This window comes from Danio rerio, chromosome 11, assembly GCF_052040795.2.
Source record: "Danio rerio strain M-AB ecotype USA chromosome 11, GRCz13ab, whole genome shotgun sequence".
NCBI classification, from domain to species: domain Eukaryota; kingdom Metazoa; phylum Chordata; class Actinopteri; order Cypriniformes; family Danionidae; genus Danio; species Danio rerio.
In genome coordinates, this window is record NC_141031.1 from 6,311,754 (window position 1) to 6,335,000 (window position 23,247).

Consider the following 23,247-nt stretch of genomic DNA (forward strand, 5'->3'; position numbering starts at 1 on the left):
GATAACATAAAATAACTTCAGTTTATTTAAACACTACACAGTCATAAGAATCATAAAATAGAGAAAAAAAAATTGACACTTTTACAACTTTACAACTTTGACAACTATACAAATGTATCAAACTCAAAAATTCGGCCATTTTGCCACCATTTTTTCAAAGTTTCTGAAATGGAGTTTCAGAACTTGCTGACAGTCTTTTAATTGATATTTAAGCATCTTCTCGGTCAGTCCAATGTACCTACAAAAGAGTGAAAAAGAAAGAAAACAGCTGCATTTACACTTAAGACGATTCCACACTTGGCTTAACTTGTTTATTTTATTGAAGTGTCCTTCCATTCGGCTTAGGTTACATTTACATTACAGTTTACATCTTTAACCCAAGTTACACTAGCCATTTCCATCCAAAGATGCAAATGAAATTCATGCACAAAACAGAAATATTGCATAAAAGATGTGCAAATAAAGCAGCGTTTCCATCTAATGAGTCAAAAGCAGGTCAAAATCGTCCCTTCCTGATTATTTGGTGGCAAATATCAAAAGTAAAACCGTAATTTGCTGCGGTAGGAGAAACTATCAATATTTTCCTTATTTAATAAATTACTGCCTTAGAAGACAAATAACGACATGCAATGAACGCGTGGTGGTGTTTGAAGGTGAAAGACGTGGAGCACGGACGCTCTTGATTCTGGAGGTCATTAATAATAAAATACCACCAATACTGAAATGGTTATGGCGTCTTAGAATGACCAAAACAATATTTCAGATGTTTTACAATGTGCTCAGCCTGCTGGTTTGTCCATTCACACGCATTTTTAACCTCGCATGATTTTTTTTAAATGCGCATACTGGAATTGGTTATGTAAAAGCATTTCCATCGCAGAATACCATCTTTTCCCATCTTTTCTTATCGAATAAAAAGTTTATCCTACTCAGTTTTGCGCATATATTTTTGTATATTTATAAAACGTGCATCATTGCGTTTCCATCAACTATTATGGGTTATCAAATGATAGAATACATAGCAAACATTACAAAATTTTAATAATAAAATAAAAGGTTTAGCCTATTAAAATCAATGGCCTATACAGAAATTAAATAAAGCTAGAAAATCTAATTCACTTTTAATTGTATTTGCATTTTGATTAAAGTTACTACAGTTATTTAGTGAAGAGCAGCAAATGAATCTCTCGTGTTTTGTTTGATAACAGAGGTGTCACTAAGAATGCACAGATCTATAATGAAAGCATTCGACTACTTTAGTAACTGTTTGTGCTCATTCAAGAGAAAATTAGTTGTGTTTAAAATAAAACACGCAGGATGGACATGTTTACATATTTTTAAGTGTATTTGTCCGTTTAAACACACACCTGAATCACCAAAGTATCGTTAACTTTTTTCAATATTCCTGACACATTCAGTGATAGACGGCAAAAACTCAAACACTTCCAAGCCTAAAAAGATCTAAAGTGTGTTTATTACACAAAGACAAAGCTGGTTATGTTTCACAGAGCTCGCGCTGAGTGGAGCAAAAAACAAAAACAAAAAGAGGCACTTTTTTAGACGGTCCCTTACTGAGAGCTCAGCGCAAGCTCTCTCGGCTGAACGCATATTGCGAGCAGTGCTCGTAAAGTCGAGAGAAAAAGAGAAAAAGACAGCTGTGAAACATAACCAGCTTTGACTTTTTGTAGGAAACACACTTTAAATCTTTTTAGGCTAAGAGGTTTTTGAGTTATTGCCGTCTATCACTGAATGTGTCAGAAATATCGAAAACAAAACCAACCTAGCCGCGCTCATTTCTGGCGCTCCCCTGAATGTACAGCGCCCTTAGCATTTGCCTTTACTGCCTATGCCACGGGCCGGCCCTGGTTACAACCCTACTCCTAACGAGTATTGCCATGGGATTTTAAATGACCACAGAGAGTTTAACGTCTCATCCGAAAGATGGTTGAGTGGAAATAGTATGTTTTCCAGCAAGGCAGTGCTAAAATATAATTGGGTAATCTGGCAGTGGGCTGGTTAGAGAGCAAAACAAAGACAGAACGCAGATTTTCAAAACATAATAACTGACTTTAGCATTGCTTTTCAGATAAACAAATGTTAACTTAGCATAATTGTTAAATATTTTCTCATTTATTTTGGTATTTTCATCATTTAGAAGAGTCAAAAACTAATGAAAAAAACGTTTTTAGGATTTAGGACGGATACAGTAGATTCAGTCTGAGTTACTAATGGTCATTCACAACCAAAGCAAACAAATAAAACTCTCAACAACAAAGCGGACCACCTTTTATGAAACATTCATGTTTTAACCGGCTGTCTTAAGTTTCTAAATTCCTAGAATTGAAGTTCTGCTAGGTCACACATAACCAGACACCGTGGCAGAATTTCTTTTGTTTTTAAGTTCGACATTCCTGGAAAACGAGGCTTTGAAGGGAGTAACGAAATATAGGAAATCAGAATGAACCATAAAACTTTCTCCCGCTCCTTTAGAGCTTTGCCAGCAGGAAATAACATTAAATCTCTTACCTTCCAAAAATGCAAATTCGTCTATTGCTTCAATAGCATTGTCTGCCAAAAGAGAACAAAAGCACCAACCATTAGAGCATCAATGCCACTGATGTTCTGAGTTAATCTACTCGACTCTCATAGCACATTTACAATTAGTATTTAATTTTTGCATTATTGGTCAACTTGGACCAAAAGAGTCATTGTCATAGCAAATTTTTCAACAAACACAATATTTTATATTAAGTTTGCCTGCATAAATGTGCAACACATATTTGTTAACTCGCAGGATGGTAACACATGCAACCACACATGCCTACAGACTTATTTTGCCAAAGAAGCAAAATGAAAGAATAATATTGCAGTTTGACACAGACGAGTTGATGTCAAACAAGCGCTGATGCTGATTGCCCCTGTCCTGGATCTGCGTCATAGGTTGCTTTCATTCATTTATTTTCTTGTCGGCTTAAAACTTTAGTTTTTATTTTATGGAAGAAAAAAAAAACATGATTGGAAAAAAAACAGCCTATGCCAGTTCAAAAGGATTCAGTCAGTGTTTTTCGTTTTGCAATCTACATTTGTAATTTAGGTGAAAAATATCTAGGGCAGGACCAGGGCCGGAGTGGGACTCATTTTTAGCCCTGGAGTTTCAAGCCAGACCGGCTCACCTCAAGTCACGACTGACTATATTAAAATAAGGCCATTTCCAATTCAGTTTCTAATGATACTACCACATCTTTTTCAAGAAAACAGCTGCTTTAGAGCTTCAAATGTTCAAAAGCCCTAACAGTATTATATGTCTTAACAATAAAAATGAAAAGAAAAAAACAATTATTTTCCAGGTGAGATTCGAACATGCGTCGGCAGCGTCATACTACAACGTGTTTACCACTGGTCCACAATAGCACTATTTCGGCAGGAATAAAAAATAAGTATTGGACTGTGACCCGCAAGACACGGTATTACTTTCTATTTATGGCTTAATCTTTTTCTCCCCTTTTTAGATTTCTGATCAAGTTATGTCAGATTTTTTAATGTAGTGAATTATCTGATTGTCATTGAGCAGGTGTGATATTCATTAATATTAATTATTCGAATTCGCTGTTTGGGGTCGAATGATGATAGTTAACGTTACATCATCATTACGTTAGTTAACCTGCAGGCTGCATTTTGCTCACGGGGCTGCAAGAAAATAAATAAGAAGAGCGGCGCTGCGGCAAAATAATGAATAAAAAGAGTAAAGCTGTGGTCAAATAAATAAATAGATGAAAAAAAAGTGTGACTGCTGAGAGTGCAAGCAGCTAGGCACACCGGGGCCCTCACGGCCAAAAAACGGACCGGCCCACCGGGAATTCTCCCGGTGCTCCCGAATAGCCAATCCGGGCCTGGGCAGGACTATTAATTTGATTTTTTTCTATGTTGTTGGAAACACTGCAGGTGCATGAAGATGTTCTGTTGTTAATATGTTCTGTATGCTGCTGTTCGCATGTTAAAATAAATCTGTATTTTAAAATGCAATATTTAATGTGTCAGACACAAAATAGACACATCAATTCACTTTTTAAAATAATGATTTAACATTAATCTGACCAGTTAACAAGTGGCGGTTGTCGGTTGACAAAACTAATCGAAATGAGCCTCCCAACAACATATTAAAGTGTCTTTTCAACAAGGTGTTTCCTTGTTTTCCTTTTTTATTTATTCTGATCTCATCAAATTTTCTTTAAATTTGAACAGTCTTTGAAACATTTAAGATAATGAAAAGTACAAAACGAGTCAGCAAAATAACACTGTTCTAATGGTTTTTGTATATTTTGTTGAAAAAAAAAAATCATATTTATTGAGCCTTTAATTTGTGTCATTGTATGAAGTTCATAAGAGCATTCCATAAGATTTTAATAAGTAGCACAGTATTACAAGAGTGCCGTATTACACGATTTTCCAGTTTTAACCGCTTTGCAATAAAAATAAAATCATTAAATTCCTATTATAACTCACAATTTACCCAAAACAGCCAAACAAATTAATTCTACTTGCATGAACTTTCCATTTTAAATGAAAAAGTGATCAATGTTTCATGTTACAATGGCTCATCAACTGTAAGATGGGAGTCCCAAACACGGATGGGAAATGGGGGAAAGGGTAAAACGTTAATTCACAGCCTCATTTCACCTGTAAATACTGTGTACTTATGATTATATAAGCTGGGTAATAAGTACACTCCCTAATCCCACCTCTAAACCTTAAACCATGTAGTGGTTACCTTATATAACCACACATCAAGCACATGTACTGTTAAATCAAGTGCAACTGGGAAAAGACTAAATATACATTACACTATTATGTAGTAGCAGCGGTAGTAGTAGTGAACTTTAATAATCCCTGCGAGGGCAAACTCATTTGCCAACATTAACATCACAATACAATTAATTATTGAATAAATACCACAAAAAAACAGTACATCAACACACAAAACAACAGTACAACACAATTTGCACCAAATACATATCACAACTCAGCAAGTAATTGAGCAACAAAAAAAACAACATAGTGATTACGTTAGAGCTGCATAAATCAAAATTTAGCAGAGGCTGTGATTCTCATGCACATCTTGAAGGGATAGTTCACCCAAAAACGTAAGGTTACTTATTATCAAGAGGTTGGTTGAAGTTAATTAGAAAAATGTTAGAAACCTGTAACTAGGGGTGTTAAAATGAATTGGTTCTTCGGTGCACCGCGATGCAGACGCGGACAATTCAGTATCGGTTCAGTACTAATCATAATGTCATCTATCTCATATGCGCTCTGTCTGGAGGGAGGTGAGCGTGTGTATTTACAACACTCCAAGCGCCAACTACTTAAAAACGCAATAACTGTGCACAATTTCACTGCGTGTGTGTGTTTTCTGGACAGGCTTTCACTGACACTTCCAGCAGAAGCCCCAATTTCTTTGAGATTGAGGGAATGAAATGGCCCGTTTCCACTGAGTGGTACGGTACGGTTCGGTTTGGTAAACCGTACCGTACCACTTTTCCGGGACCCTTTCGAAAGGGTCCCAAACACAAGAAAGGATACCAAAAGGTGGAGCTAGACGCGCAGCCGAACGCTATTGGTTTACAGAAGGGATATGTCAATCACTTACAACAAGCCAGAATGTAAACAAAGGACCTGCCATGTTTGAAATACACAGCGAGAGATTGCAGCGGAATTATATATTCATATATCATCGTCCTGATGAACAGCCACACAGCCATGGAGTAGAGCAGAATCTACCCTGTGCCTCGCAGTCTTTTTACGAGCCAGTCTGACGCGCGAGCGGTTTCGCTTTGTTCCTTGCGCTTGCCGCGCGTCTCTATCTGAAATAATAAACTTATTGAGCTGATAATAATAACACGTGCTTGATTATTGACGCGCTTTGGAAACCCGATCCCGTGAGAAGCTGACAAACGCGAGAATGATATATTCAGAAAGAAAAGCACAAACGCAAGAGTGGAGCACGGAAAAAAAACGGAGCACGTTATTTCTTCAGCAAACGTGAACAAACTGCCTTGTTTTTATTATTATCATCACCTTTTGGACTAATATGAACTGGGAATGATGGAATGACTCTCTAACAGAGGCTACATGACATGTGCTGCTGAAGATTGCAGACACAGATGAGAAGTTTTCACTGACTGCAGGCTATACTTTGTGTTGTTACGAACCTAATTAAGAACAAAATGTATGATGTGTGTAGTTTTTCTGTAGTTGGTAACATATCGGAGACAGTAAGGGGCTGTATGTGTTCATATATGTTCATTCATTTATTTTATATAATTACAGACGTTACAGTAGGCTATTTTGATATTGATCTGCAGTTATAATCAACTCCTGTTTATAGAAAAGTTAGTAATAAACATTTATACACAAGTATTTATGTGTGTAAAGCATCTGTTTTGTGAGAAGTGCTTTTAATATGATTTGTGAACGACCTGTGCAGCTTTACTGTAGACATTTCCTCAAATGAGAATGATGCGACTGAAACTTTCTGTCTTACACCACGCCCACCAAAAGGGTACCCTTTATAGTGGAAACGCAAGCCTGATAAAGGTGACCCGTACCGACCCGAACCGTACCGTACCGTACCAGTCAGTGGAAACAAGGCAAAAGTGAACTCCATTTCTCTCTCTTTCTCTCTCTTTCTCTTTCTCTCTCTCTCTCTCTCTCTCTCTCTCTCTCTCTCTCTGTGGCCCATTTCACCAGCTGGCGTGACTTTTCCTCCCCTCTCTTTTCCTCTCGGCTGTTACAACAATACTTCTGGGTATAGGCGCGGTAACAAATTTCCGAATAAAGCGCGCGAGCGATCGATAACTCTGCTGTAATTTTAACAGGAGTGGGCGGTCTCACAATATTGCTTCTGAGCGAGCGAGCAAGCAAGGAAGGAAGCGAACGTGTGTGCGTGCATGTTTGTTTGGTGCTGTCTATGTTTGTGTATGTGTGTGAATGAGAGACAGTGTGGTGCTGTGTGTCTATGTGTGTGTTTACACGGACAGCTTGTTATAGCTACCCCCAAAATATAACATCGTCAATGCACCGAGATATCGAATTGAACCGAATCGATGGCATGATAATCGTAACCGAACCTTGAGACCAGTATAGGTTCACACCTCTACCTGTACCTACTGGCTTCCATAGTAAGAAAAACAAATGCTATAAAAGTTGATGGGTAGAGATTTCAAAACATTTGTCAAAATATGTTCTCTTGCGTTCAACATAAAAAAGAAACTCAAACTGGTTAGTGAAAAGTAAAGAGAGAGTAAATAACTAAAAAATTTTCAGTTTTGGGTGAATTGTCCCTTTAATAGAAAAGCCGCAGATTTGTGATCAGCAGTAATTCTCCTCGGAGAGATTTTCTAACGGAGACATACTCATAAAGGTTTGGAACAACTTGAGGGAGAGTAAACAGTGAGTACATTTTAATTTTTCATTTTAACTATGCCTTTAAGACAAAACTAAAGAAATCTGAAAAAAAAAAAAGTTTAAAACTTGGATTAAAGTCTTTTGGGTCAAAATGGACCTGAATGTGTTGTAAACCAGCTGTAGATTTGACATTATAACTTACCCAAGTCCTTGCGTTGAAGGGTTTTTCTCTTTCCCTGTTGTGCATAAACGAGAGCGTCCTTCGCAATCATTTCAACAAAAAGCTCCTGCGGGCAGAAAAACAATAATTATCATTGTGTTGTTGACCGAGATGTAAATGTCTAAACCAGTGTGGGCTGTTCACAAAAGTCTTGTCCTGGGTGTTGTGAATTCAAGAGCTGGCCCTGATGGTGTTAATGCACAAACAGGCTCATCCAGACTGACAAAATCAACAAATCTGCCTTGGTTTGACCTCGAAAATTCAGAATATGCAGACAGAAGTACTGTTATGACAGATCCATCATATAGAAAACTAATAATGCAATATTTTAATGTCTCTCTGTTCGTCTCTCTTAAGCTGGATTTATACTTTCACCTGGCGCCGCTGACTGCGCGGGCACCTCGCAAAACGGACATGGCTTTTACACTTGCTGTGTTCGCCGTTGTAGTATTCTTTAAAACGACAGGAGGCGATTAAAAGGAACTGACTGTAAAATTAGACGGATAAACAGAGAAGTATGAAGTTTCCGGAAATACGTAATATCAATAATATCATTCAATATTTTTAATTATTTTTATTGTTTTTATAAATTATTTGAATGATTGTGAGCATTTTTATAACCATTCAAGACTTTTTTTAAATCAAACTTTGATGCATCACTTGCTTTTGTACATATCTCGGACAGTTTTGCCATTTAAAGTTTATTAAAATATTGATAACAACAGAACATGAGTTGCTCTACAAATATATATTTTTATTATGGCAGAAACAAAAGCCAAAGAAGTACACTTACTAAAAAAAACAGTTTTTTTTAAAAAATGTTTTTTATTTAGCCCAATAAATAAAAAACTATAGGAGAATTGATAAGCTAAATTGGCTATAGTGTATATGTGTGTGAATAAGTGTATATACTGTAGATGTTTCCCAGTACTGGGTTGCGGCTGGCAGGGCATCTGCTGTGTGAAACGTTTGTATACAATGATTATTGCTGGAATGAGCTGTGAGGCAAAGGGCACCAGGTAAAATATTGCCTAGGGCAGAAAATCGCCTGTCCTGACATTTTATCCTACCAGTCAGATAACAATGGTTCTCTGAGGGTGAGGCTAGGACTTGGGGTAGGTTAAGGCGACATTACAAGCTCGTATTACACCCCTCCACATCAGTATTTATTTATGCTGGTAGGACAACGTGATGGATATGCTAACGTTACCTATCGGTTTATATTTTGATTACACAATATGCTACCTATTTTTTGAATGGAAAAATCTGACACGATAAGACTTATCGACGGAACACTTGCCAGGCATAAAACAAAAACAGTGTAATCATGACAGACATACAAAACTGGAATAAAACACTTGGGGAGAGGGGTAAACTCAGGCAGCACGTGTACGTGTGTCTCACCGTAGCTTTAGCTATGATGAACACGGACTCTTGACTCGCCAGAGTCACATCCGGATCTGCTTTCATCAGGGTTTTAATGCGGGACAGCGGAAGCCTGGCGAGCCGGTGTTGCTGTGCGCCCGCGGTGGGCCCGGTTTGCCCGCTCCCCGCGTCTTCCTCCGGCTCGGTGCCCCGGGGCTCTTCTTCAGCCCCGCTGCGGTCCAACTCCGATTCCGCGGGAGCTGCAGACGCGGTCGCCGCCATCGACGCACAAAAACTCTCAACCGAACGCGCTGCTGTGAACCGAAAGCAGATAATCTAATCCTCTCCCGCCAAATCTGACTGTAAACACAACCTAGAGGAGGACGGCGAAAACCACGTCACTGCACGACGTCATGCTAGCGGGTCAACTCATTTCACTGAGTAAGGTAAAGTAGCCTGGAATTTATTTTAACCACTTTGTCATCGCTTGGTATCACGGTAGAGTTAAAAAACGACTACTTTCTCTGAATGAATATTAGAATACGAGGACAAAACCTGCAAAAACAATATTTAAATAAATACGCAAATATATAAATAAATGAGTAAATAAATCCACAAATTCCTGCATAAATAAGAAATTAAATAAATAAATATGCAAATAATTAAATAAATTTATATACAATCAACAAATTCCTGCATATATATATATATATATATATATATATATATATATATATATATATATATATATATATATATATATATATATATATATATGTATGTATGTATGTATGTATATATATATATATATATGCAGGAATTTGTTGATTGTATATAAATTTATTTAATTATTTGCATATTTATAAGGAATAAGGAAATGCTAAACTGAAAATTTATTTTCAAACGTTTATTCTTTTCTTGAACATAGTTATGTATTTACTTTTCCTCACACTGTGCTGGCGTCCACACGATTTGTGTTGGGACAAATATATTTTACACAGCGGATGTCCTTGTAGCTGCAACCCAGTACTGGGAAACACCCATACACTCTCACGTTCACACACGCACTCATACACTATGGCCAGCTTTGTTCATCCAATTCACCTGCACTGCATGTTTTTGGACTGTGGGGAAAACCGGAGCACCTAGAGGAAACCCACACAAACACATCGGGGAGAATATTCAAACTCCATGTAGAGAAATGCCAACAGGCCCCTACTTGAACCAGCAACCTTCTTCGACTCTTATAGACATTGATTTTTAAAAAAAAAATTTATATCAAACAATAATTTTATATTGTACCAAGCAAATGTCCCCATATTGACTGGTATTGCTAAATTTATGGGGACATCCCTACAGTGTACATAAGGAGTATAAGGTACACACACACACACACACACACACACACACACACACACACACACACACACACACACACACACACACACATAAATGTTGGTATTGGTGGTTTACAGGGACTCTCTATATTGATAATGTTTTAAACAGTAAAAAAAATGCTTATTATACACACACACACACACACACACACACACACACACACACGTTGGTATTGGTCGTTTACAGGGACTCTCCATATGCGTAATGTTTTTAAAACAGTAAAAAACGCTTATTACACACACACACGTTGACATTGGTGGTTTACAAGGACTCTCCTTAGCAACAATGTGTTTTAAACTGTAAAAAAAAAAAAAAAAAAAAAAAACGCTTATTCCACACACGCACATGTTGGTATTGGTGGTTTACAGGGTCTCTCCATAAAGATAATGTGTTTTAAACAATAAAAAACTGCTTATTACATACGCAATGGTATTGGTGGCTTACAGGACCCTTCATAGGCAAAATGTGTTTTAAACAGTACAATACACGCATATTACACACCCACACACGCACGCACGCATGCACGCACGCACGCACGCACGCACACGCACACACACACACACACACACACACACACACACATACATCACACACATACATTGGTGTTGGTGGTTTACAGAGACTCTCCATAGGAATAATGTGTTTTAAACAGTACAAAAAACGCTTATTACACGCACACACACACACACACACACACACACACACACACACATACATCACACACATACATTGGTGTTGGTGGTTTACAGAGACTCTCCATAGGAATAATGTGTTTTAAACAGTACAAAAAACGCTTATTACACGCACACACACACACACACACACACACACACACACACACACACACATACATCACACACATACATTGGTGTTGGTGGTTTACAGAGACTCTCCATAGGAATAATGTGTTTTAAACGGGACTTGTCTTAGGCGTACTGTATTATCTACAGTAAAAAAAAAAAATGCTTATTACACACACACATTGGTATTGGTGATTGGTAATTTACATTGGTAATTGGTGACATTGACATTGGTAATTTACTTGGGCCACCAATATGTGAATTTTTCTAAGTAGAACATTGCAGATTTTCAACCTCATACCATGATTCTTCATATCAGTGTCTATCATAATTTTTAGAGTCAAAAACATATATACAGGCAATACAAAATGAATACCTTTGACTACTGATGATACATTGAAGTGTAAAGAAGTGAAACAATCAGAAACTGATCTTTATTTACTACATTTAACACACAACAGCATTACTAACTTTAATCCACAGCCTCAGCAGTAGCACTATCTGCTAGTATCACAGTAGTACAGTAGTTACTGAGTGTGCTGTTTGTGAGCAGCATTTGCGCAGCTTCACTGAGGTGTGTTGCAGCTTGATTATTATTACATGCGTCTAATTGGATTGGGTGCTAGTGATCGGTGGAGGATTAAAGGCTGCCGAGTGAGAGACGGTCGCTGCGCTCTTCATTCATACATACAGACAACAGAATGAAGGATCCACAGCTACCAGGTAAAGATTTCTTCAATGAATAGAGTATATTTATATTAAATAAACAGCAACGTGTGTATGTACAATCTTTTATAGCTCTGCTGTTGTAGTAGTTAACCATGTTAGACCTGTTTTATGAGCAGTAGTACACCTGTTTGTATGATTTATGAATAATATAACAACAGGAAAAGAGATATTGAAAGATTCTTTATTGCATTTTAAATGCTGATCCTCGGTTAACTGCATATATGTAGTAGTGCTTGAGATAATACTCATTGTTTCATAGATCTGCAATGTTTTAACATCTTTTATTTCAGCTTTTAATGTACTGATCTGATCTGATACTGTTCTTCTGGTCCAACAAATGCATATTTACTATAGTACAAGACTTAACATGACATTTAATTGAAGTGAAGTCAGTTTAGTGTTGTAGCATTTATTTTTCAAGCCTTGATATTATTCTTTATCGTCACTTTAATTGCTTTCATGCTGCTTTTTATTTAGTATTACTGATATTGAAAGTAGTTCAGTGGCTATTCTGTGTATTTTTAGAAGTGTGTCGACTCTGCAACCTGTGATGCATGGTCTTAGAGAGGCTCTTAATCCACCCTGCTTAAAGACTTTCCTATTCAGACTGATCTTGCCTCCAGAGCACACATACTGGACGTTTGAGCTAAAATAGAAAGGACAGACATGGATTAGGATTATAAAAGAACATCTATAGAGATGCGACTCTAAACATGCCACGTGAAACTGGTGAGCAGATCAATTCCGTTTCAAAGGTCAATTAAGTGAGTTAAGATTTTTTTGACGGGTTTCAAAGGTTTATACTGTAATTATTTTGTTTTTAACATTTAACATCTCATAAATCTAGATTTGATATTTGAATAGGTCAATTAGGGTCTACTGTTGACCTAAGTATCCTTTAAGCAGCAGAAAAAGAAAATCTTAGAGCTATTTTTATGAGTGTGTATGGATGTTTCCCAGTTCTGGGTTGCAGCTGGAAAGATATCCGCTTTTTAAAACATATGCTGGGATAAGTTGGCGGTTCATTCCACTGTGGTGACCCCTGATGAACTAAGCCAAAGAAAAAGGAATCAACTCTTTTTAAGGCTTTTTAAAGATTTCTCATAGACATAAGTGATTTTTATAATTTTCAAACTGTATATTTTATACCTCTAAACCAATCTTTTTTTTAATGATTTACGAATCGTTTTCTCTATGTGGACCAAGCAAATGTCTCTGTAAGGTCAATTTATTGGTATTGCTAAACGTGTGGGGGCATTTGGTCCCCACAATGTGAAGGAATATAATGTACACACACACATTGGTATTGGTGGTTTACAGGGACTCTCTATAGACGTGATATACACTCACCGGCCACTTTATTAGGTACCCCTTATTATTTCCGGGTTAAACCCACTTTTGCCTTCAGAGCTGCCTTAAACCTTCGTGGCATAGGTACAACAAGGCACTGGAAATGCTCCCCAGAGATTTTGATCCAAATTGACAGAATAGCATCACGCACTTGCTGTAGATTTGTTGGCTGCACATCCATGATGCAAATCTCCCGTTCCACCACATCCCAAAGGTGCTCTACTGAACTGAGGTCGCACGCATACTGAAGATCGGGGTTGTTGCTCGCGTTCTGATCAGCGGTGTTGTCGAGCGCCTACTGAAGGGCGGTATGTGTCGCAGGGGAACTTTTGATCATTTTGGAAGGGCACTTTTTATCCAAGACTAAAAAGGGCATGTGCACTGCACAGGTTGAGCCCTATGTGTGCACGTGCCTGAATGGGCCCAAAGTGTGCCAAGAGCCCAAGTGCCGCCACCCCATTACACCACCATCACCAGCCTGAACTGTTGATACAACGCGTTGTTGATGCTAAATTCTGATTTTACCATCCGAATATGGCAACAGGAATCGAGACTCATCAGACCAGGCAACGTTTTTCTAATCTTCTATTGTCCAATTTTGGTGAGCCTGTGCGAATTGTAGCTTCAGTTTCCTGTTCTTAGCTTAAAGAAGTGGCATCCGGTGATTTTTTTCAGAGATTTTTCAGACCGTTCTCTGTAAACCCTAGAGATGGTTGTGCATGAACATTCCAGTATATCAGCAGTTTCTGAAATACTCAGACCAGCCCATCTGGCACCAACAACCATGCCACAGTCACTTAAATCACCTTTCTTCCCCATTCTGATGGTCGATTTGATCTGCAGCAGATCGTCTTACATGCCTAAATGCATTGAATTGCTGCCATGTGATTGGCTGATTAGAAATTTGTATTAACAAGCAGTTAGACACGTGTACTTAATAAAGTGGCCGGTGAGTGTATTTTAAAAAGTAAAAAACACTTATTACACACACACACATCGGTATTGGTGATTTACACCGACTAGGCGTATTTATTATGAATTCTGTCTTGCTTTTGCATTATAAAACTTGATATACTTTAGTTTAAAAATTTAATATTGCGATTTAATATTGATATTAATATTGATTAAACACATACAGAAATTGTGATGAATGATAAAGTTATTTCTCCATGCAATTTCTTCATCCAGTAGTTCTGAGGATTGAAATAAATAAAAAATTGTGCTTTATTTTAGAAGTTTAGTGGAGGCGGGTCATTTTAGGACAAACAGAATGTAGAATTCTATAACCCCACAAGGGTTTAAGTACATTTGAACTAATAATAAATAACAAAACAAGGGTGATGAATTGCCTGACCTAATAAGGACTTTTGCACGGCATGAACTCGATGTTCGATCCTCCAGACTATTACGAGCAGAGACACTAGTGTCATGATCCCGGTTCACCCTGTCTTTGAAAGATTAAGCCTCTGTAAACCTGTAAACGTTCAACGTAGAAGGTCACTGAGAGGAAGTGTTCCAGTCTTACTGACACGGCCATCGCTTTTGCACTAGATTTACATTTCCCTTGACATTACAAACCTTGTGATTTAAAGGCATGTACTGAATCAAGGCAGTAAAGTTTTGTATACAATTATAAACACAAGTTACATATACAATTTATACAAAACTGTAATGTTAGGTGAGAATATACAGTACTGTGCAAAAGTGCAATATTTTATTGTGTCTATCACTCCTACAAGCAAGCATCTAATTGTGCGTGTGAATACTTAAGAGGTCTATCAGTGCTCTAGAACTGCCAGTTTCAGACTGTTGAATGATATTTTTCCCAGCATTGATTGGCGTGATTCACAATGGTATGAACTGTTATAGGGGGTCAAATGTATATTTGTACTATACATTTTTAATTATTTATATTTAAGATATAGAACAGAGATCAGAGAAAGGTATTTCTTAAAGGGCTAACCCCCATAAATCTAGTTTTGATGTCTTTCAGGGGGATCAAGTGTTAATTAGGGTGATCAAACCCCCCTGTGATTCCCCTCTGGTGGTGAATGGGTTTGCTAATGATAGATTTATGCACAATTAGATGTTTCAAAACAAAAGCCACTATCTATGAACACCATTATACAACACGAAAGAGCAAAGATCAAATGTAAAACTTTACTGACTTTACAGTGTTTGTCTGATATAAGAAGGTCATATATAAATATATATATATATATATATATATATATATATATATATATATATATATATATATATATATATATATATATATATATATATATATATATATCCCAGGGACTACAGATGTAAATTAGCTTTATAGCTAACTCAGGCACAACATGTCATGTTGTACATTGTCCCTGTATAAATAAGTAAAAAAAAAAAAAAAAAAAAAAAAAATATATATATATATATATATATATATATATATATATATATATATATATATATATATATATATATATATATATATATATATATATATCAGAGAATGGTGAATTATGGGTAATTGTAATTTTTGGCCGAAATACTTTTTAAATTCATTAGAATGTTGTTGTAATGCATGTTATTTTTCATTAACAATTTTCAGTTTCCATACACTCTAAAAAATATTGTTAAAACAAAACAAAAATTAATGCAACAGTTTGCATTAATATATTCAAGTTACAACAACATCTAACAAAATGAGGTTCAGACAACAACATTTATTATGTTAGCCAAATCTTTCCTTTTCACTAAGAGGCATTTTTACATAGCAAAAAACTAAAATTTTAAAGTCGAGTACTCAAAAAAAAAAAACAAGTTGTTTCAATTAGTTTTTAAAATTAAAATTGAAAACAAATCCAGTGTTATATACGCAATTACATTTTTTCAAGTTTAGAACCTCAAATAAATCAAGTAGCTGAAAGTGTTAATTTTTTGTTTGGTTTTACATGTACTGTTCATGCTTATAAGAAATACATGTAACAACAACATTTTTGTTTTCCGGTAATTTTTTATTTGTATTAAACCACAGATTTTCATTGTTTTACAAAACAAAATAATGCATTTTTCCATATTATCAGTATAAAAAATAACAAAAAACATCAGTATGTGGACTTAAAAATACAAAACAACTTCATTAGTATGGAAAAATTGAGCTATCAACCCAATTTCTTTGGGTTGCTGCAAGTTAAATATAGTTTTAAAGTAACTAACAGATATATTTGCCTTTAAATTAGCCACATTTTTTAATTGATGTAATTATTAATAATTTTCTGTTTCGAAAACTTAATAAAATTATTCTGGCAACATAAAAGTTTTAATCTAATAAGCATTTTAGAAGTTTTAAGTTACAATAATGTGTTAAACTGTGTAGTGGTAACAGCCTTCTTGAGTTTTTTTTAGAGTGTAGACACACTGACCCAAAAACAGTGTTCACCACTTTTATTACATACATTTTTATTAACAGAAGTAATTTGACTTCACTGGTAATTTCCTTTTTTTTGTCTTATCCAAGGTACCAAAACACTAAATATCTGGGCAAAGCGGCACGCAAAGAAAGGAAAGAATGAGGCAGCAGCACAACCCGTTCAGAAAGAGGCAGAAGCACGAAAGCCTCCGGTTCTCACACCCGAACAACGAGCAAAGCAGACAGCCTTCGAGAGGGTCCTCTATGACATGTCCCACAACGACCGGGTCATCAATGACATCATTCTGGGCCGCAGGATAGGTTTCTACGATCTCAGAGGAGAAATAGGGACTGGAAATTTCTCCCAGGTCAAACTTGCTGTTCATGAGTTGACCAAAGGTAAGAAAATCAGAAGTCAGTTTCAGTGAGTTAATAATGTATTTTAACAGTCGTGCCACAATGTCTGAATGGAAATATTATAAATCCAATAAAACCTGTGAAAGTTCTCACTTCTCAGCAAACTAATTGTTTTAAAAGATGTTTTGGAAAATTTAAATGACACATTGTCAATTTCATTCCAATTACAGTTAATCATATAGGATTTAGAAAATGTAATTGTTTAATGCAGTGCTGATTTAGTAAAAAAAAAAAATTTTAATAAAAAGGTAGCAATAAAGTACACTCTATTATCATAATCATGAATGGGATGTAAGCTAATTTTATGATAAAACATTTATTATTAACCATATTAGCCACTAATCTGCGAATGACTTGTCTATGCACATATATATACAGTTGAAGTCAGAATTATTAGCGCCCCTGTTTATTTTTTTCCCTAATTTCTGTTTCATGGAGGGAAGATTGTTTTAGCACATTTCTGAGCATAATAGTTTAAAAAACTTATTTCTAATAACGGATTTATTTTATCTTTGCCATGATGACTGTAAATAATATTTGACTTGATATTTTTCAAGACACTTCTATACAGCTTAAAGTGACATTTAAAGGCTTAACTAGGTTAATTAGGTTAACCTGGCAGGTTAGGGTAATCGGGCAAGTTATAGTATAACGACGGTCAGCTCTGTAGACTATCAAAAACAAAAATTAGCTTAAAGGGGCTAATAATTTTGTCCCAAAAATGTTTTTAAAAAAAGTAATAACTGCTTTTATTCTAGCTGAAATAAAACAAATAAGACTTTCTCCAGAAGAAAAAATATTATCAGACATACTGTGAAAACATAATTTGGGAAATATTTAAAAAAGAAAATAAAAATCAAAAAGGGGCTAATAATTCTCACTTCAACTATATATATATATATATATATATATATATATATATATATATATATATATATATATATATATATATATATATATATATATATATGTATATATATATATATATATATATATATATATATATATATATATATATATATATGTATATATATATGTATATATATATGTATATATATATATATATATATATATATATATATATATATATATATATATATATATATATATATATATACATATATATATATATATATATATATATATATATATATATATATATATATATATATATATAATTTATTTATTTATTTTTAATGGAGAATTTTACACTTTGTCATACTTATCTAAAGAAATAAGATCCTCATATCCTTCAGTTTGGTTGTGTTTATAGCTGTGTTCAGTCAGTTCGCAGCCCCAGACAGCAGGCGGCACACTTTAACAGGGTCTGTTCGTGTTGGTGGCCACGAGTTGATCCGCGCATGTAATCTCCTCAGCTTTACAGGACCCCCTCTGTGAATCACTCGAATGTTTTTGGTGCCTAAGTTGAAATGCTTGTTAAAGAAACAGCCCTGCGGGGAGACCTCGCAAGCATTTTACCACATATTTTAAAAAGACCTTTAATAAGACTATAAAGCCTGAAATATGAAACAATACGCAGAAATATCTATTAAAAATGAGACGGCTTGTTTATAAAAGTTGCATGTGCGCCTTTTGTCAAGTATTGTTTTCAGTACACTGTAAAAAACGATGGGTTCCACACTATCGATTTGTGCTAAGACAACATAAAGAAATTAAGTTAACTTATTAGTTTTTACAAATGTAAGTGGATTGAATATAAAACAATTAAGTTGTTCTCAAAAAACCTCAAGAATTGTGTTGTTTCAGCTCATTTTATATAAGTAGTTTAAACAAACAGCAAAGTACATGTTTTTGAGTATATAGACTATTTTGAAGAATGTAAACACGAGAAAACTTAAGTATTTTACGTTTTGCTAAATCGTACGAATTCGTACGAGTTCAGTCCTAAGAGATTGTACGATTTTAAAAAGGAGGCGTGGCACCTAACCCCACCCCTAAACCCAACCGTCATTGGGGGATGAGCAAATCGTACTAAAATGTACGAATTAGATCGTACGAATTCGTACGAATTAGCCACTAAATGAAAAAGTTACGAATTGCCGTGAGATTGTGTTGAAACAATACCAACGGTCCTATATTTGCTGTTTTATATTTATTTTCTATAGCTTCTGAGAATCCAAAAATGTCCACATATTGATCAATAATGTTATGAGAGCTGTTTTAATATTAAGTTATGATTGAATTGCCTCCTCTTACAGTTATGAAATAGTTTGATAACAAGCAAGAAATGTTCATGGGTCAATGACATGACCACATTGAAATGGTCTATACAAAATATTTAATGACAGGAGAATTTGGTCACACTTTACAAGGTTTCATACATTGATTAATGTTTTTTTTCTGAGAGGAAAGAATAAACAACACTTGTGCAGCACTTATTAATCATAGTTCAGCATTTACTAACATATTATTAAAATCCTAAGTTGTGCTTTTTAACATTAGTTAATGCTCTGAGTTATGAACTAACAATGAATGACTTTATTTTCATTAACTAATTAACAAATGTTAATAAATACTGTAGTAAATGTATTGTTCATGTTAAATACAATAACTAACATTAACTAACAAAAACCTGTGAAGAATCTATCGGAGGATCTGAGAATCCTTGTTGCAAACTTACGTGTGTTGTTTCGAGAAAACAACTATTTATTTGTGTTGTTTTATTTTCATTTGTTTATACTAATTTAGTCTTAATTTAATTATTTTATTTAATCATATGATCATTAGTCATTTATATAATTATCATAATAACATTTTATTGATTATTAGTTAATGATTTAATTACTATTGATTATTATTTGTCATTTTATTATGTTTTTATATTTTATTATTACCTTTTTCCTATAATTATTTCATTATTTTTTCCTGTTGTTATAAACTTATGACTGATAAGAGAATACCTTCATTTCAAGGTCTGTATTGTCTCTGAACAATGTTGTGAAGTGGTAATTTTCCATTGCTGTTGCTTTTGATCTAATAACACTTGTTGGATTAATCCAAAGTCTCAGCATTTAATCATACGCAACTAAGATTATTCCATAACCTTTTAAGGCATGAGGTGTTTTTTAAATGCAATTTTTATTTCTCTTTGCTATTTGGGCTTATCAGAACCTAATTAGAATAAAAATCTAAGTATTAACTTGTGATATGATGTACTTTTAGAGAAAAATGATGTCCATATGTAGACTCGTGGTCCGAATTTACATAAAACACCTTTTCCTGAATGTTTTTTTTAATTCGTATACAACATAGCCATTTTTTAAAACTTGCTTTGAGTGTCAGAGAGTGAAAACAAAATTTTTTCCCATTTTAGACAGTTAAAAATAGGGTTTGGGACATTTAATATGCTGCAAAACAATTACAGAATGACACTGTATGTCTGTAACAAAATGTAAAACATTCAAAGTATTTTAAACAACCCTAAACATGCCCTAGGAGGATAAATTCTGCTCATTCTTTATCATCATTACTCTGTCTCCTGCATCTGCCCCTCTCTTTAGTCAACTCCTATTGATAGGAGACTGTTATTCAAGTAAATACTGGTTAACAGGTTTAGGTATTGGGCAGCTCCGCTGACTTTTTGTCTGTGTAACCAGAGAAACAGACAATTTCTGACAGGATCTGGCGTCCGGGGCTACAGATCTTATTTATCTGGCGTAGAGAGTGTGATCTAACACTTGCATTGAAAATTGGTACAAAGAATTTACACTCAAGGTCAAGGAGGATGCATCGTATTTGAAGATTATTTTACCTAATCATGTTTGGACAATCAAGTAAACCCAGCTTACTTTGTGTTCATCTTGAAATATTACTAACAATAAGTTATTCTTGCACTTACGTTGTAAAAGAATTGTTGCTGCCTAAAATTTTTGAGTGGAATCAACTTAACTTTTCTAGTCATCTCAACTTACATCAATTAAAATGACTGAAATATCATTAGACTCTGCAGAACTTGTAGTTAAGACCTGTTAAAATAAGTTAAATCAACATAAAATATTTGTTGTCTTGACTTTTTGTCCTATACATTTTAAATCAACATAATGCAGAATGCAGCAGCACGAGTGGTCTATAATGAACCTAAAAGAGCACATGTCACTCCGCTGCTAGTCCGTTTGCACTGGCTGCCAGTTGCTGCTCGCATCAAATTCAAAGCTCTGATGTTTGCCTACAAAGTGACTTCTGGCCTTGCTCCTTCTTATCTGCTCTCACTTCTGCAGATCTATGTGCCCTCCAGAAACTTGCGTTCTGTGAATGAACGTCGCCTCGTGGTTCAGTCCCAAAGAGGGAAGAAATCACTTTCGCGAACGCTTACGCTCAATCTGCCCAGTTGGTGGAATGAACTCCCTAACTGCATCAGAACAGCAGAGTCACTCACTACTTTCAAGAAACGACTAAAACCTCAACTATTTAGTCTCCACTACACTTCCTAATCTGCAATTGCCTCTCTGAATATCACACTAACTGTACCCAAAAAAAAAAAAAAATACTAATACTACTAATACTTCCCTTCTTAGACTTTACAGACCTGAAACTTGCCTATAGCACTTATTCATTGTTGCTCTTAGTTGTGTAAATTGCTTCCTTGTCCTCATTTGTAAGTCGCTTTGGATAAAAGCGTCTGCTAAATGACTAAATGTAAATGTAAATGATTAGTTACTAAAAACGAATGAAGCCACTGCCTTAAAAGAAACAAGTTGACTTTACTTAAAAATAAAGTAAGGGTAACACTTTAGGTCACAATCCACGGTATTAACAAACCATAAACTAAAACTACTAGCTTAATATACTAGTAATTAGCTGGTTATTAATAGTTAGTAAGGTGGAAGTTTGGTTTAGGTTTTGGGTAGGATTAAGGATGCAGAATTGGGGTCATGCTTTATAACTAATGAACAGTTAATAACTTAATAATAGGCAGGTAAAAAAGTGTTGCATCCAGAACTGTTGCAAACTATTTATTTGTGCTGAGTTTAAACAAACAAATTTAATTTGATAATGTTCAACTTAATTTGTTTGGTTAAATTCAGCCCAAATAAATTGTTTACATCCACTTAACTTAAAAAAATTGAGTAAATTCAAGGAATCATCTTTGAATAATTTTTTTGAGTGATAATAGTTTGAATTGTGCCAATACTGATCGCTCTCGCAAAACAAATATGAACAACCACCAGGTTACAGCATATCAATTCTCAGATTCTACAACCTGACCAGGGCTGATTCAGCATGTTTAGTTGGTAAAAACACCTCTGACAGACCTCAACAGGGGTCATACACTCACACACATTTTCAGTGACTGGCAGTACATTGTGAAATGTACATAAAAAAAAGAAAATACTGGGAAAATCACCTTTAAGGTTGTCTAAATTGAGTGCTTAGCAATGCACATTACTAATCCAAATTTCGTTCTGATATATTTATTGAAGGAAATCCACAATATCTCTTCATGGCAGATAATATTTACTTGATATAATATAGATTTTTCATTCGGAAAATAAATAGACCCATAAGCTGTTTGTTTCGCTCACAATCTATCTCAAATTATACAAAATAAGTCTATACTAAAAAGTCAGACATTAACAATCAGACATCAGAAGGCATGTACTGTTGAAGACTAATGTGTTGATCATGATGATATAAATTAGAGGCCTCAGGCTACATATCATATATCAAACATGATACAGTATAGCCTGCACTCACATACTTAAACAAATAGTTCAACACGGCATGAACATTCTGTCAGTGTTTAAACAACCTCAAGTCATTACGAACCCAATTACTTTGAGATTTTTAATACATCTTCATTGAATGTATATATGCCCAAGCTGTTCAGTGACTGAGTGCTTTAATGTTCACTGTAAAAACAATTCTGCATTTTGTGTGTGAGTTTTCCGATTATTTACAGTTGTGAATTGCATTATGGGATGTTTATCTCTGACTTTTGATGTGTGAAATTAAACTCTACAGTTTAACAAAGTGACTTTTATTGATGTTGAAGTAGTTTGGCATAATGTAATGTATAAGAAGTAATATATGGACGAATAAGTCTGTTAAATAATAGAAAATACACAGGCAGTTTATTACAAGGTTTTTGCAGGGCAATATATAACACAAACACAGTCAATAAATCACTTTAAACTATTAGAAATGTT

At 35.0% G+C, this 23,247-nt stretch overlaps 3 protein-coding genes across 10 annotated transcripts in view; 2 read left to right on the forward strand and 1 right to left on the reverse strand.

The window, feature by feature from the left end:
• Positions 1-9,392, reverse strand: pole4 (polymerase (DNA-directed), epsilon 4, accessory subunit). Of its 2 annotated transcripts, NM_001351798.1 has the most exon segments (4): positions 1-238; positions 2,527-2,568; positions 7,607-7,691; positions 9,029-9,392. In NM_001351798.1, coding segments are annotated over 4 exon segments (384 nt in total). In that variant the 5' UTR covers positions 9,272-9,392; the 3' UTR covers positions 1-224.
• ranbp3a (RAN binding protein 3a) overlaps positions 1-23,247 on the forward strand; it is a 1,280,039-nt gene that overhangs the window by 296,152 nt on the left and 960,640 nt on the right. The gene's annotated exons all lie outside the window — the stretch shown is intronic.
• LOC559131 (serine/threonine-protein kinase NIM1) overlaps positions 9,128-23,247 on the forward strand; it is a 23,118-nt gene continuing 8,998 nt past the window's right edge. The window contains 4 exon segments of one of the 3 annotated variants that reach the window (NM_001440726.1): positions 9,128-9,435; positions 11,814-11,910; positions 12,442-12,645; positions 16,772-17,062. In NM_001440726.1, the coding sequence (NP_001427655.1) occupies positions 12,630-12,645; positions 16,772-17,062 (307 nt within the window). In that variant the 5' untranslated portion in view covers positions 9,128-9,435; positions 11,814-11,910; positions 12,442-12,629. 3 annotated transcript variants of the gene reach the window in all.

Coding starts and splice junctions, on each gene's coding strand:
- pole4 (XM_087272393.1), bottom strand. CDS start 9,271: ATGGCGGCGACCGCGTCTGCAGCTCCCGCGGAATCGGAGTTGGACCGC. Junction 7,692..9,028: donor TCATCATAGCTAAAGCTACG/GTGAGACACACG, acceptor TTCTGCCCGCAG/GAGCTTTTTGTTGAAATGAT. Junction 2,569..7,606: donor CCTTCAACGCAAGGACTTGG/GTAAGTTATAAT, acceptor CTCTTTTGGCAG/ACAATGCTATTGAAGCAATA.